Genomic DNA, 15,024 nt, shown 5'->3' with positions numbered 1-15,024 from the left:
CAACAGTAGAGTTCTTTGATCATAAAACTTGGGATTGCTTTAAATTACATTAAAAAGAAAGACCTCATAAGATTAGCATTATAACTTAAAGCCAACCATGCTGCCAATTTAAAGGTTGTTGTTTCAGCTCTAAAGAGGTTTGTTTTTTCTGCATTGGAGGTCCCTGTCTGCTAGGTTTAGCAGACCTCCATGTCATTGTGGCAGCTTTCTACACACTGCCTGGCATTCACTAGTAGCCACGCAACAATAGTTTCACTACATGGGTTTTTCCACCAGTTACCTAGTTTCCGTTGGTTGGCGAAACAGGGCACATTCACTGACTGACCAGCAACAATAAATTTACTGTGCTGGAGAGCAGTCGGGACACTCAATCTTTATTCGCAACATCCAATACCTGCATTAACTGATGATATGAATAAGTTGCTCTTTTCGCGCTACGCCACACTGTAACAGAACCCGAGGACTGGATTTTACAAGCCTGGCTTCCTCTGTTTAATTGACTGGCTTTCCCACATTCGATGACTTTTGGAGCCTCACCTCTACCATACGGGGGCAGTCAGAAAATGGGAGGTCCACAACAATAGGGGGGAGAAATAAGGGGGCTGGTATTAAGTATAAAGACAGACATTTAGGCATTTGTAAAAAGAAAAAGGAATGTGAGCCTTTGGATTGTCAAGAGTAGACAGCAGCTATCTGGTAAAAGTGCCTGCCCTGGCTGGGGGGGGACACACAAAAAAAACCTAACTGAGCAATTTGGGTTTATTTAGACTGAGCTAAAAACCATAAACAACTATGCGGAGAGGGAGCGCATCAATTGCATGCTTTTGATGTGACTTTTGCTCATGTCCGATGAAGAGCCACCATCAGGCTGTTTACAGAGAATAGGGCTCGTTGCTAAGTCCCCGCAAAGCCTGTTTTTCAGGAGGCCACCAGCATCACCAATGAGCATGACTAGTCAGACTTCTTCACGACAGAGGGAGAGTATCAAATGTCAATTAAAATGGGATTCAATTGGTTGTAATGGGTGTCATTCTGATGAACATGTAAATGTAGATTTTATTTTTTCGAGACTGGCTTTGGCAGTCTTTGCTATACCGCAGAGCTCAAGAGGACATATGCGAACAAAACTAAAACAATTGAATAAGACTTGGGAAACACTGGTTGTGCTTGTTTGGTGGGAGGAATTACAGGACACTGACAGTAGAGATGAAATAGTAAACAGTGGCTTGAGTAACAATGGCGAAATCTACCACCAAAAACATAGGCACGTTTGTTAATCACATTTGCAAACAACTTTCCCAAAAAGAAACACAGGCTTCTGAAAGAAGGCACACAATAGTAGATGTGGTGCCTGGTCAGACCATAGAAAAATAAACACACACCTCAAACCAAAAGCACTTACACTGGGTCTGGTGCTACTACAGTATAAATTAACCTCATTGGCCAACAGATTATTTTTGTTTGGAAGTTAGGTTTGACGCCGAGGCTTTCTGAAGACTGAACTCATTAAAGTCAACGATAGCACCAAAGGTCAGCCAAGCATTCAGACCCACCTTACAAGCCACTGGTCCTGGAGAGTGACTAAAAAAAAAAAAAAAAAAAAGGGCAACACTGAAGATCTGGTGGCTCCTTCCACTGAGGTCACAGGCTGTCCATTCCCAGGACTTATCTAGTGTTACACCACTATTGTGACACAAAACACTTTTCTAGCCTTCCCCCTCAGTCAGGTTACCACCCCTCTAGGCCTAAGAGGCTTCCAACTCTATATAGAGCAGTGCACACAGTCCAACTGCACCTTGGCCATTCTCTGTGTAGTTCATCTTTCACTGATTTCTGAGGGCAGCGGGAGAGAAGCCACAAACACAAGAGCAATGATCCCTTTGTTTATAGAGGAAATAAGAAGTACGCATGTGTAACGAGAATACTGCCAGTACTTTCAGTGAACTGTAATTACCCCCCACCCCAACCCTCTTTGCTATTATCTGATTTCCAAAGTATTTCACTGCTGCTGAAAATGATTTAATCCAAGCCCTCCTCCATGACTCGTATTTTAGCCGTACAGGCCGAGAAACGCAATGGAATAATGTGCAACATTCAAAACTAGGGATGTTAATGGTTAACCAAAAATATATTTTGAACGGTCAAGCTCAGTCTGTTAAATTGCATAATTTAGAGGAACTAAATTGGCAACAAAACTTATAACGTACATCCCTAATTTGATTAATTCAAACAAGATAGGAGTAAATGAGCGGACTTTGCAAATGTATAGCCTAAGTGATTGGCTAGTTCTTTGTTTAGTAAACCTGTTCGCTCAGTGACAGTCGATTCTTAGAGTGCATTAGACTTTCTCTAAGACCACCAGAACATGTTACGTAACTCATAAGCACTCTGATGCCTGACAAGGAGATATCTGGCTTCAAATCAATACGTCGTCCACCGCAGCAGCCCCCCCCCAGATGACTAAAGACAGATCATGAAGTCTGCTGCTGAACACTTGGCACAGTAAAACATTTATTTATTTAATCCTACCCTTGTCCTTCAATATCGGCTCATCCTAATACTGAAGATGTGTAGAGAATTGAATGGAGCAAATGGAAGCTTTTCACATGCAATTACTGAGGGTGTTCCTTCCTCTTGTGCTAGCCCCTTGAAAAATTAAAGAACCCTGGCCAAACAACCGAGCAGTGAAGTAGGAAAATCCATTTTTCATAACACAATGCATTGAGCCAAAAAAGTATACATCAACGAAGAGTCTAATTCTAAAAAATGCAATGTTAAGTGGATGTACACGGCTCATAATTGATGGGGTTTGGCACTGTGCAGTGCTGGGAAAAAATCACAATGACAGTGATTAATGCACAAAATGGGAGTCGTTCCTGAGAAACTAATACTTCTTAATGAAGCTTCAATCATCGCCTAACTGTTTGCCCTTAAAGAGCTTGCTAATATAAAGAGCTTGCTAATATAAAGCACTGCCCAATAGTGTCAACTTTTGAGTGGTCCAGTTTTCATTCAGAAAACTACTGATGAAGTTACAAGGGTACAAATCCATAATAATCTAAATAAAATAAAGTCTATTCTATTAACTTGCTGTGAACATCTTGTATCCAAGGTTGCCAGTTTGATATTTGATAAGAGTACACTGAAATGAGGGCAACTTGACTTACCAGGACACGGAAGAAGTAGAGGTATTCGGCAGCCCCAGAGTAGTTTCCACACTCGTACTGGAACTTGGCATATCTGTACAGAGTGTCCAGGTACTCCTGACGGAACTGGAAGAGAAAAAGGCTGATCAATGGTTTCGCTCAAAAACTATTCAGAGCATAGACACAAGCAATTGTTTATTTGATGACAATATTGTCAGCTTTCTCACACGCCTCATGTGAGATTATGGTCCTAGATGAGAGCCATGGTGTTATATCCAGTCAATGCCAGACCACGCTAGAGTGGCTGGAGTAAGGAGGGCAATTCTAGAATAATCTATGATTTCAGAGCCCATTTTAGTTTGATTACCATCACTGATCAACGGGGTCAGCAGGTAGCCTAGCAGTTTGTATCTGTATTTATTTTGGATCCCCATTAGCTTCTGCCTAGACCAGTTACAGAAGTGGGAGGGTTGCCGGGTTCAAATCCCTGCTCAGATGGGAAAATACGGTGAGGAGTGCGCGGTCAACCAGAGGTTTACTGGTATCATCCTAGATACCGTTAGCTTGCTGTTGTGCCCTTGAGCAATTTAAGTGTGGAACTGTATGTACAAGTAGCTCCATGTCAGCATCCCATACAAAATGCTGCATTACCACATGTAGGCCTATTTACTTTGAAATGTAAGTTGTCACCTGTGGCTATTCGGGAAAAGCCTTCAACAACGGACCTGAGCCCTATACTACGAATAAGATGAGTCAACTTTGGTCTGACTTCTATTTGGGATAACTGGTACCACAAAAGTGGCTCACCTTTAAGCCAAGTAAATTTCTGAGTACAACACCTTCAGAACTAAACTGCTCCAGGGGGAGGCTAACGAAGCCAACTCCATTTATCCTCAATCTAGTGTCTGAGCCACCAATTGAGGAACAATGAAATCAGATACACTCCCTCTCACAAAGAGTCATCTGCCCCATCATTTGAGGGACATAACTGATTAAATGTTTTATTAAAAAATGCTTTGTGTCAAAAATGTCAAGAATGTGAGCCATTGCTAGTGTAACCATGACTTAAGTAAGCTTTTAACTAAGGTCTGCACCTGATGTATTCAGCATATGTGACAAATTGATTTGATTCGTCAGGTCATCCAACTGGCCTCAACCACAGACCACACGCATGGCGTCATGTGGGCGAGCGGTTTGCTGATGTCAACATTGTGCCCCATGTTTGCGGTGGGGTTATGGTATGGGCAGGGATAAACTACCGACAACAATTGCATTCGATCGATAGCAATTTCAATGCACAGAGATACTGTGACGAGATCCTGAGGCCCATTATCATGCCTGTCACTCACTGCCATCACCTCATGTTTCAGCATGATAATGCACAGCCCCATGTTGCAAGAATCTGTACACAATCCCTGGAAGCTGGAAATGTCCCAGTTCTTCCACCAGACATATCACCCATTTAGCATGTTTGGGATGCTCTGGAACAAAATGTAAAGCGTGTTACAGTTCAAGCCAATATCCAGCAACTGAATTAAGAGTGGGACAACACTCCTCTACCATATTCAAGGTATCTGTGACCAACAGATGCATATCTGTATTCCCAGTCAATGAAATCCATAGATTAGGACCCAATTTATTTATTTCAATGTACTTATTTCCTTATATGAACTAACTCAGTAAAATCTTTTACATTGTTGCATATTGTGTTTCTTTATGTTCAGTACACAACTGTAGTAATGATAAATGACCGTTAGGTCAGAAGGGGGGAGATAAGTGAATGAAACCGTAAAAACAATAACTGTCCATTTTGGGGGTGGAATCTCTCTGAATGGAGCCCTAAACGGTATACTCCTGCTAACTCCTGACATATCACATCGCGCTGACGTCAGTTTGGAAACCGAGTCCAGTCTCACAGATGCAGTGTGGCTTTGGCAGGCAGTGGTTGCTAGCCGCTGAGATGCGGAGAGAGACCGCCCTTTCCCACAGCCGAGTGGCCTACGGGCTGTGGAGGTGCACTGAGGACAGGGTGCAGGTCAGAGGGATGCCAGGGGAGGGGGGTGTATAAAGTGTCACACCAATTATAGACTCCCAGGCATTCTTGCGGCCAGACCCATGTGTCCCGAGCTGTTCCATCTATTCTTAACAATTCACCACAGACTGTAAAATGTCCACAGAATTTTCTGCAAGCCGTAAAACCCCCAAAAATGAGTTACGGTTTTGGGAAGTCATTACGTCTCCCTGTTTGGGCCCCCCGTTCCCGAAACAGCGGGTTCACACAAGAGTCATGGGAAATGCAGCTTAGAATTGAGACGTAAGCAAAGTGGTCCAAACTTACGCTGTGTTTCTCCGCCAGATAGCTAAAAAGGGCCTGTCCATCCCTGAAAGAGAAAGAGAGTCACAGTTAGTGGCCTTGTTTCGTTAAAGTAACCAGTTGGCGGATGCAGGTTAAGTGTTGAGCCCCATTCAGGTATAATTTCGCCATTTCTGGACTGTAGCAGTCCAGGAAAATCAAGGGACTTTCATTTTCAAAACAGTTTGAGCTGATCCCTGAGAGGCAGCAAAAGTACTTTTATTCTGTGTGAACATTTACAGGCTGTTTACAATATTCATCTTCAACACTGACGCCATTAAACTGTCAAGGTCCAACATTTAGGTAGGGGGATCAATCTCACTTAAAACTAGAATTGCAGCCTTAGATTAGTCACTTGCCAAATCATTTTTATTTTTTTTACATTCAAATGAAAACGCTGTTCGTGTCAAAATAGAGGCATAAAAAAAACACTACATGACCATAAGTAAGTGGACGCCTGCTCGACTAACATCTCATTCCAAAGTCACAAGCATATATGGAGTTTGTCGCCCCTTTGCTGCTATAACAGCCACCACTCTTCTGGGCAGGCTTTCCACTAGATGTTGGAACATTGCTGCGGGGACTTGCTTCCATTCAGCCACGAGCATTAGTGAGGTTGGGCACTGATGTTGGGCGAATAGGCTAGGTTCGCAGTTGGTGGGGTTAAGGTCCGTGCCCTGTGCAGGCCAGTCAAATTCTTCACACCAATCGACAAACCATTTCTGTGTGGGCCTAGCTTTGTCGTGCTGACACAGGAAAGGGAATTGCCCAAAGTTGGAAACACAGAATCTTCTAGAAAGCCATTATTTACTGTAGTGTTAAGATTTCCCTTCACTGAAACTAAGGGACCTAAACCATGGGAGTATCAAATAAAATAAAACTTCCTCCACTTAACTTTACAGTTGGCACCAGTCGGGTAGGTAGTGTTCTGCTGGCTTCCGCCAAACCCAGATTCGCCCGTCAAACTGCCTAATGGTGAAGCGTGATTCATCACTCCAGAGAACACATTTCCACTGCTCCAGTCAGATTGCTGCGAGCTTTACCCGGCTTGTGTGCGGATGATCAGCCATTGAAACCCCTCAAGAATCTACCGACGAACAGTTATTGTATTGAATTCCAGAGGACGTTTGGAACTCGGTAGTGCGTGTTACAACCGAGGACCAACAATATTTACATGCTTCAGCAATTGGCAGTCCTGTTCTGTGAGTTTCTGCAGCCTACCACTTTGCCACTGAGCAGTTGTTGCTCCTAGACGTTCCCACTTCACAATAAAAGCACTTACAGTTGACCAGGGCAGGTCCAGCAGGGCAGGAATTTGACAACCTGACTTGTTGGAAAGCTGGCATCCTATGATGGTGCCACGTTGAAAGTCACAGAACTCTTTGGTAAGGTCATTCTACTGCCAATGTTTGGCTATGGAGATTGCATGGGTGTGTGCTCGATATTATACACCTGTAAGCAACAGGTGTGGTTGAACTAACCAAATCCACTCAATTGAAGGGGTGCCCACATAGGTTTAGACAATTTTGCAAATATGTAAACAAGGCATTTGTTTCACTTTGAATACATTTGCAAACATCTCTAAACCGGTTTTTGCTGCATCATTATGGGGCATTTTAGAATTAGGTTTAATGAAACAAAATGTGGAAAAAGTCAAGGGGTCTGAATACTTACGTAAATAAGATATTTTGGTTTTAATTTGAATACAAGTATTCAGAACCTTTACTATGAAACTAGGAATTGAGCTCAAGTGTATCCTGTTTCCACAACTTGATTCAAGTCCACGTGGTAAAATCAGTTGATTGGAAATTATTTGAAAAAGCACACCTGTCTATACAAAAGGTCACACAGTTGACATTGCAAGTCAGAGAAAAAACCATACCATGAGGTTCAAGGAATTGTCCGTAAAGATCAGAGACAGGATTGTGTTGAGGCACAGATTTGGGAAATTATAAAAAAATGTTTAAAAAAAAAAAAATAAAAAATTCTGCTACATTGAAGATCCAAGAAGAATGGCCTCCATTCATGAAAGGAAGAAAATTGGATCCAACCAAGACTTTTCAGCTGAGTGCCCAGGCAAACTGAGCAATCAGGGTAGAAGGGCCTTGGTCAGGGAGGTGACCAAGATCCCAATGGTCACTCTGACAGAGCTCCAGAGTTCCTCTGTGGAGATGGGAGAATTTTCCAGGACAACCATCTCTGTAGTACTTCACCAATCAGGCCTTTGGTAGAGTGCCCAGATGGAAGCCACTCTTCAGTAAAAGACATGACAGCCCGCTTGGAGTTTGCCAAAAGGCACAAAAATGACTCAGACCATGAGACAAGATTCTCTGGTCTGATGAAACCAAGATTGAACGCTGAGCATCATGTCTGGAGGAAACTTGGCACCATCCCTACGGTGAAGCATGGTGGTGGAAGCAGCTCCAATCGGTCAGTCCATTCTGAATTTGTGATAAATCTGTTGTGATTTTGGCAGGCAATATAGCTTGCCTACAAACGTTTTACTTATCTTTTTTTTAATGAGACTGTCATTTCAGTAATCAAGAGCTTGTGTGCAAGGCATGCACACGTGTGTAGAGAGCCAGAATGGAAATGAGTGAGACGATATAACGATGGGAGAAGTTGAGAATTCTGTGATTACTGCAGGTCTCAACACTCAGTTAATTTCTTGATGCGAGTTGCTAAGTTAAGATAAACACCTGAACTAGAGTCAATGTGAATGAACGGTGGACTCCGGGATAACTTTTCACTTGGCTTTCTTTTCAGTTCATCGGGAAACAGTTAAATGTCTCCCCGTACGCTATATATGTAGTTTTGTCAGTTCTCACCATCTCATGCCTAGAAACTAATGAAGGACAGTGACTTCGGTAGCTCCTGGGTGACCAGCTTCCCTGTAGAGGGGTATGTATCTCCGCTGAGCACTGCGGGATCACAGTCCTGACCTGTCCCCAGTGATTAATCCAAGTTCTCAATCTCTCCATGTGGATTACATAGTCTTTAGTAGGGCTGCGGCGGTCACGAAATTGTCAGTCGGTAATTGTCACGCAAGTAACTGCTGGTCTCACAGTAATTGACTTAATTAACATACACATTTAGCATCCTACAAGCCACTAATGCAGACCTTTGGAACATCTACAATTTAAAAAGTCAAATAATTACATGTAATATAGCCTCCACTTTCACAATATATTATTTAATTTATACAGGTCTAAAAAAAAAACTATTAAAATGATGTCTAATTCAAAAGAACAGAATAGCATACTCTGAGTTGTCCTTATGTTAGGTACAGATATGGCGATGCCATATGGTTGTGAATTCTACTGGATTATTTTATAGTATGAGGAATACAAAAAAAAAAAAGGATATTTTCTGCAAACGATTTTTCTGCACATGCGGCTAGTCGGTGTTGAGCGGTTAACAAAGAAACAGAATCCTACATGCTTAAGAGTTATTTATGTAACTTTAGTTGTAATGCACACATGGATTTTTAATACATTCTAAGGCTGCATGACGCGACTATTGATGACTTGAAAAAGTTGCATGAACGGTATGAGCTCTGCTTAGTTTTTTGTGTAGGCTCTTACACACTTCAGTCTCATTAACAATTGGACAAGCACTTAAAATGTCATGAAGTAGGCGATAACCGCCAATGTTCCATTAACAACATTACCAAGTGAGTAACTGCGATTACGCATTTAATGCTTTAATTTATTTTTTAAGTTAATTTTTAATGGTGAAAATGATCTCTCCCAACTTGAAACTCTCTCGCTGCATATGTATAGCAGTTAGGCTCTACATCTGTTGTAAAGCATATTAATGTGCTTAATTGTAAGTTATTTGGCCACTTTAGTTATGATAAAAACCTTATCAAAACATAAGCCTACGGGCTAAGCTACATGAGGTGTGCGACCAGGATTTGAAAAAAGTCCAACAAAAGAAAGCATGCATTGTTTCATGCCTTATCATACTATTCTTGATTTAATTGTGTATTTACATATAAATTTCTTGCCTGGTTAAATAAAAAATAAGGTGAAATTTGTTTTAACTTAGGTGGGTGGGTGATAACCATCCATTTTCTGGAAACAGGCAGGATAAAACAAAAATACATCTCATCTTTGTATTTCCCATTCCCGTCAGCTATAGAAAGCTGATGGGAATCTTTATTTTAATTGAGCCCATCACCGTCCTCACGCAATTGCATAGCCTATAGAAATGTTGCCCAACATGAGCTCTCATTAAGTGTTTGAATAGATTTGCATTGATGTAAGAGTGATTAGAGGGGCAATAGATCACTGAGTACCGGGCAATTAGCAAGTTTGGTAGGCTACTAATGACCACCAGCAGAATCAGCACTTGGAAAAGCGTAACTACCGTGACTAAGCAGTCAGGTGGAATTTGACTGCCTTCACGACCACCTCTTAAGCATGTAGGATTCTGTTTCTTTGTTAACCGCTCAACACCGACTAGCCGCATGTGCGCACTCCATTAAATCGTTTGCAGAAAATATCCTTTCTATTAGTGGTAATATGGTCACCTTAACAGCCATAGTCTTCACCAAGACCTGCCCCAGGTTCTCACATCCACAACTGCCTTTCAAGCAACAGTCCCCACAGGAATAACGGCAAGATAATCCACATACCCAAATGTAAAGGTCTACATTGTGCCTTGAATACCCCTTCAAAAAAAGGTAGACAGCATTGCATTACTACCACCACCGTCTGCACCAAAACGAGCAAAGCTATGGAAGTTGAGAAACTCAAGATCAATAGAATTGTTTAATTTCCTCAACCTATGAACATGGATCAGAAACATTGCAAAAATAATCCAGAGAGTGAACGACAATTTTAAGCATTTATTGGCTAGGCCTAAGATATATTGGATTTGCTTCTTAGAGATATTAAGTTGAGGGCAGGCCTATGAGGCATGATGGCATAAAATGCATCTAAAAAGACAGTCTCTCTCCAACACAAAACATTATCACACAGTATTATCCCCAAAAGATAGGACTAGGGGATCTAAATAGTGAACCTCTTTGCCATTTCCGGTCAGGCATGATCCACTATATAAATCCAAAACTACATCAAAAACACACTACCGCATCCAGAGACTTTAGCAGATATTTGCTCAGTACACTAAAAATGGCATGGCTTGCCCTTTTGGTTTTGTGAAGAGTTATTTGGTGATCCGGGACATGTCTTGTACTGTTTTACAAATCCAATGGTATCAAAACGAAACTCCGCATAACAAGAGAGAAACATGATCCTGCCCACGAAGAGAGATTACTGAAATGGAAATCTGAATAGGAAATAGCAGTAAAACAGACTGCACTCCAAAAAGTAACATCACATACAGAAGGCTTCAAAACTCCCATTACAATGGCATAATGGTCAGTATAAAATGCCTGATTTGATAAACATGTTTTACCAAACCTTTACCAAATAATTCTAGATTGGCAAGTGGATGAGAAGTGTCCTTTGATGAACTGAACTTACTCCTGCCAAGAAGCCAAGTAAAGAATGAGGACACGAGTTTAACCAAACTATTTTAATCACGGCAAAGTCAGCAGAGACCAAATGTTCTTAGCATTCACCGCAGCATTGTGCATCGGTCTCCTCGTCTGCGTTTGCCGAGTCTGAGTTTAAGATGTAACCCTAAAGTCACTAGGGAAATACTTGTATGCAAAATGTAGGCATACCATTTTTGTTTTTTTATTACCATCATCTCAATTAAATGCCACTTGAACTTCATCCCTTAAGCCTGCAAAGTTAGAGAATCTTCTGACAGAGAACGCTACTCTGGGACCTCAAGAATTACAAACAAAAGGCAATGATGGACCATCAATAAAATGCAAATGACACCTCCTAAACCATCCATCAGTCAAGTGGTGGGACAGGAGGTTCTAACTCACCTGGTTGACTGCATCTGTTTAGTGGTCTCTGGGTCCTCAAACATCTTCACAATGGGTTCGGTCTCACCCTGCAGCTGCTTCAGCTGAGCCACCACAGTGATCCTCTTCTCTTTTAGGGCTTCACATGGACATAGAGCAACCATTAGTGGCTTTGACCAAGGCAATACCCAGGAAAATACCATTAAATGAAACATTAAAGATAACTGTTTATACTAGTTTTTGGGACAGTGAGGATTGTATTAGTCATGACTGTAAAATGTGAGCGGGGGGGGGGTGCAATCAGTTCTGCCGCCATCTTGTGATTGTTCCATCAATAAGTGTAAACAATGCTGAACCATGCATAACCCATATCACTGTACAGGTTTGTTTTAACAAATATTTTAGGAGGTAGACCAAGCAGTGTGCAGTCTACTTACTGGCGGGGATCTCTTTCTCTGGGAAGAGGTTTTTGTGTACATCCATGGCAAAGTCCACCATGTTGGTCTCGCTAAGGAGATCCAATTTTCCATGAAGCAGTTCTTTCTCATTGTAGATCTGAAAGAGGAAATGGTTATAAAGGTGGGAAATTGGGTTATTTTGGAATATACAGTTTCAAATCCTTAACTTTGACGACCCAGTTTAAGAGAACTGCTGACAATGACAGATGTAAGGAGTTCATCTTCTAACCTGACTAACGAAGTTAGAAAACATGTTTAGCTGTAATGGACGCCGGTTTGTTAACCTCTTGAAACTCTGGGGGCGCAATTTCATTTTTGGATGAAAAACGTTCCCGTTTTAAACAACATATTTTGTCACAAAAAGATGCTCGACTATGCATATAATTGATAGCTTTGGAAAGAAAACACTGAATCTTCTAGAACTGCAAAGATATTGTCTGTGGGTGCCCTAGAACAGGAGCTACAGGCAAAACCAAGATGAAACGGCAACCAGGAAATGAGCAGGATTTTTGAGGCTCTGTTTTCCATTGTCTCCTTATATGGCTGTGAATGCGAGAGGAATGAGCCTGCCCTATCTATCGTTTCCCCAAGGTGTCTGCAGCATTGTGACGTATTTGTAGGCATATCATTGGAAGATTGACCATAAGAGACTACATTTTCCAGGTGTCCGTCCGGTGTCCTCTGTCGAAATTGGTGCGTCATTTTCAGCTGCTGGTATTTTTCCATGGGATTCTGAGGGGAAAGCAGGCTTCCACGAACGGCATATCAATGAAGAGATGTGAAAAAAACACCTTGAGGATTGATTCTAAACAACGTTTGCCATGTTTCGGTCGACATTATTATTTTTATTTTTTTTTACCTTTATTTAACCAGGCAAGTCAGTTAAGAACAAATTCTTATTTTCAATGACGGCCTGGGAACAGTGGGTTAACTCCTGTTTATGGAGTTAATTCGGAAAAAGTTTGACGTTTTGGTGACTGAATTTTCGGTTCGTTTCGGTAGCCAAATGTGATGTACAAAACGGAGCGATTTCTCCTACACAAAGATTCTTTCAGGAAGAACTGAACATTTGCTATGTAACCGAGAGTCTCCTCATTGAAAACATCCGAAGCTCTTCAATGGTAAATGATTTTATTTATTTGGTTATCTGGATTTTGTGAAAATGTTGCGTGCTAAATGCTATGCAAAATGCTAAGCTAGCTTACAATACTCTTACACAAATGCTTGATTTGCTATGGTTCAAAAGCATATTTTGAAAATCTGAGATGACAGCGTTGTTAAGAAAAGGCTAAGCTTGAGAGCAGGCATATTATTTTCATTTCATTTGCGATTTTCAGAAATCGTTAACGTTGCGTTAGGCTAATGAGCCTGAGGCTGTATTCACGATCCCGGACCCGGGATGGGTAGTATCAAGATTAACGTCGCCCAGCAGAGGGCAATGCCGCCCTCATTTTGACAGAATTCCTGCCCTACAGCGTAAATGCTTGTTTTGGTTACACCGCCAAAGAATGATACAAGATACGTGTAAGTATTCACGAATTGGAGCTGGAAAATAACATTGTGATGATTTCCACGTGGAGTGGAGAAACATGAAAAAATACAGAACTGACAACTGCTCTTGTAGCTAGCTAGCATGCTAACCTTCACAAGACATCCTGCTAATCTTACCGAGCTAGCTAACGTTCTGTTACTCATTTATTTAATATATTAGCCAGCTGGCTAGGCTGAAAACCTCACCACAGATGGAAACCAGTATCTTTGACTTCACCATCAATTGTTATTGTCTTCGCATCTTTCACAAGACACTTTAAAAAAAAACATACCTCAAATGGTGAGACTTTGTGTAGGTTGGTTACAGTACAGCAAAGCAAAGTCATCACATGGTTTCTCACAGGGGGAAGTGAAATGATAGGTGACTGACTGCTGATGCACGTCGCAAATGACATCTAACACCTTGAGCGCATTGGACACGAAACACCACTACAAATGTAACAGCACAACAAAACAGATACATGTTCCTTGAATTTTATTTTGCAGGTGCCTGTTCATTAGAGAATAGACACTTGTGGTTAAGCTGCACCAATCAACGTGGTGAAGCATGCCGTGAAGCAATACTTTAGCGGTAAAAACCATTCATCTTGGAAGCAGGGCTGTAAAATTCAATCATATCACATTTATAAAATGGTCATAGATTTTGGGGGAATACAGACCAGCATAAATTACCCAACAAGTTTGCACGCCTTTTTAATTTGCTCCATCTCTGAGGCAGTCAAGTGTATGCTACTTCAAAAAGCATTTTTGCTCAGTTGCAACTAGCGAAGAGTAAGAACTTTGCAGGCGTTTCTAATTAATAAAAACAATGCCATGTTGGTGGGTGTTAACATTCAAATAAATCCAAGGACACAAAAAGAAAAAAAGGACTGAAAGTATAGCACGTCATATCGGGGAAACACAGAAAAAAATCATAAAATAACCCCACTTTGGATTTCCGACTTAAAGTCCAAATACATCATACTTTCATATTTTCCAAAGGAAATCCCATCTTTACTCCGATACATCCAGAAAAGCTAGAAAACAAGCTTTTGCAGTATACTTAATTTGACCATTATATTTACTACTAGCCTATCTAGGAGTGATTCCAGCTTGCTCTTGCTTGCTGAATGTAGAATAGGGGAGTTTGAAAGGAGAGAGAGAATGTGAGTGATGGCCTGCTGACGTACATTTCTGGACCTTTAAGTTCCAACTTAGGGATTTTGGCTGGTGAAAACCATTGTCTCTGTGTCCATTACGAAGGAACCATGCTAGCAAAGACCCATAGACTTCATTCAATCCAAAAATGACATCCATGAGTTCATCTGACTCTGGGGAAGTGGGTAAAGGACATAATTGCCAAAATCCTGAAGTATTCCTTTAAACGGTGGAGAACAAACCCATAACCGATCCAAATGGTTGCATAATCAGGCCTCGGCTGTAGGCAGTTATTTTGTAATTAACTATTCAAAACAGTATGTTTGAGCGGTTATTCAAATTGGCCTACATCATTGCAGTTTACAGCCCTAGACAATTGTGCAGTCACTTGATAATACATTCCACTGTGCTGTTGTAGCCTAGGTAGAATAATTGTATTTTCTAAAAATGTAGGCCAAATCAATAGTGGAGCTTTAAGTGACCGGGTATGAA

At 41.3% G+C, this 15,024-nt stretch overlaps 1 protein-coding gene across 1 annotated transcript in view; it reads right to left on the bottom strand.

Moving 5' to 3' along the window:
• The window catches only part of LOC135520025 (eukaryotic translation initiation factor 3 subunit E-like), a 42,776-nt gene that overhangs the window by 24,956 nt on the left and 2,796 nt on the right, over positions 1-15,024 (bottom strand). Inside the window, exons 2-5 of the mRNA XM_064945332.1 lie at positions 11,824-11,941; positions 11,408-11,525; positions 5,485-5,527; positions 3,168-3,272 (exon numbers count right to left, since the gene is read on the bottom strand). Of these exons, the coding sequence (XP_064801404.1) occupies positions 3,168-3,272; positions 5,485-5,527; positions 11,408-11,525; positions 11,824-11,941 (384 nt within the window). The remainder of the gene's footprint in view (positions 1-3,167; positions 3,273-5,484; positions 5,528-11,407; positions 11,526-11,823; positions 11,942-15,024) is intronic.

Source organism: Oncorhynchus masou, chromosome 29, assembly GCF_036934945.1.
Source record: "Oncorhynchus masou masou isolate Uvic2021 chromosome 29, UVic_Omas_1.1, whole genome shotgun sequence".
Classification (NCBI taxonomy): domain Eukaryota; kingdom Metazoa; phylum Chordata; class Actinopteri; order Salmoniformes; family Salmonidae; genus Oncorhynchus; species Oncorhynchus masou.
The sequence above is the reverse complement of the archived record's forward strand: the minus strand, read 5'-3'. Positions and strand labels throughout refer to the sequence as shown.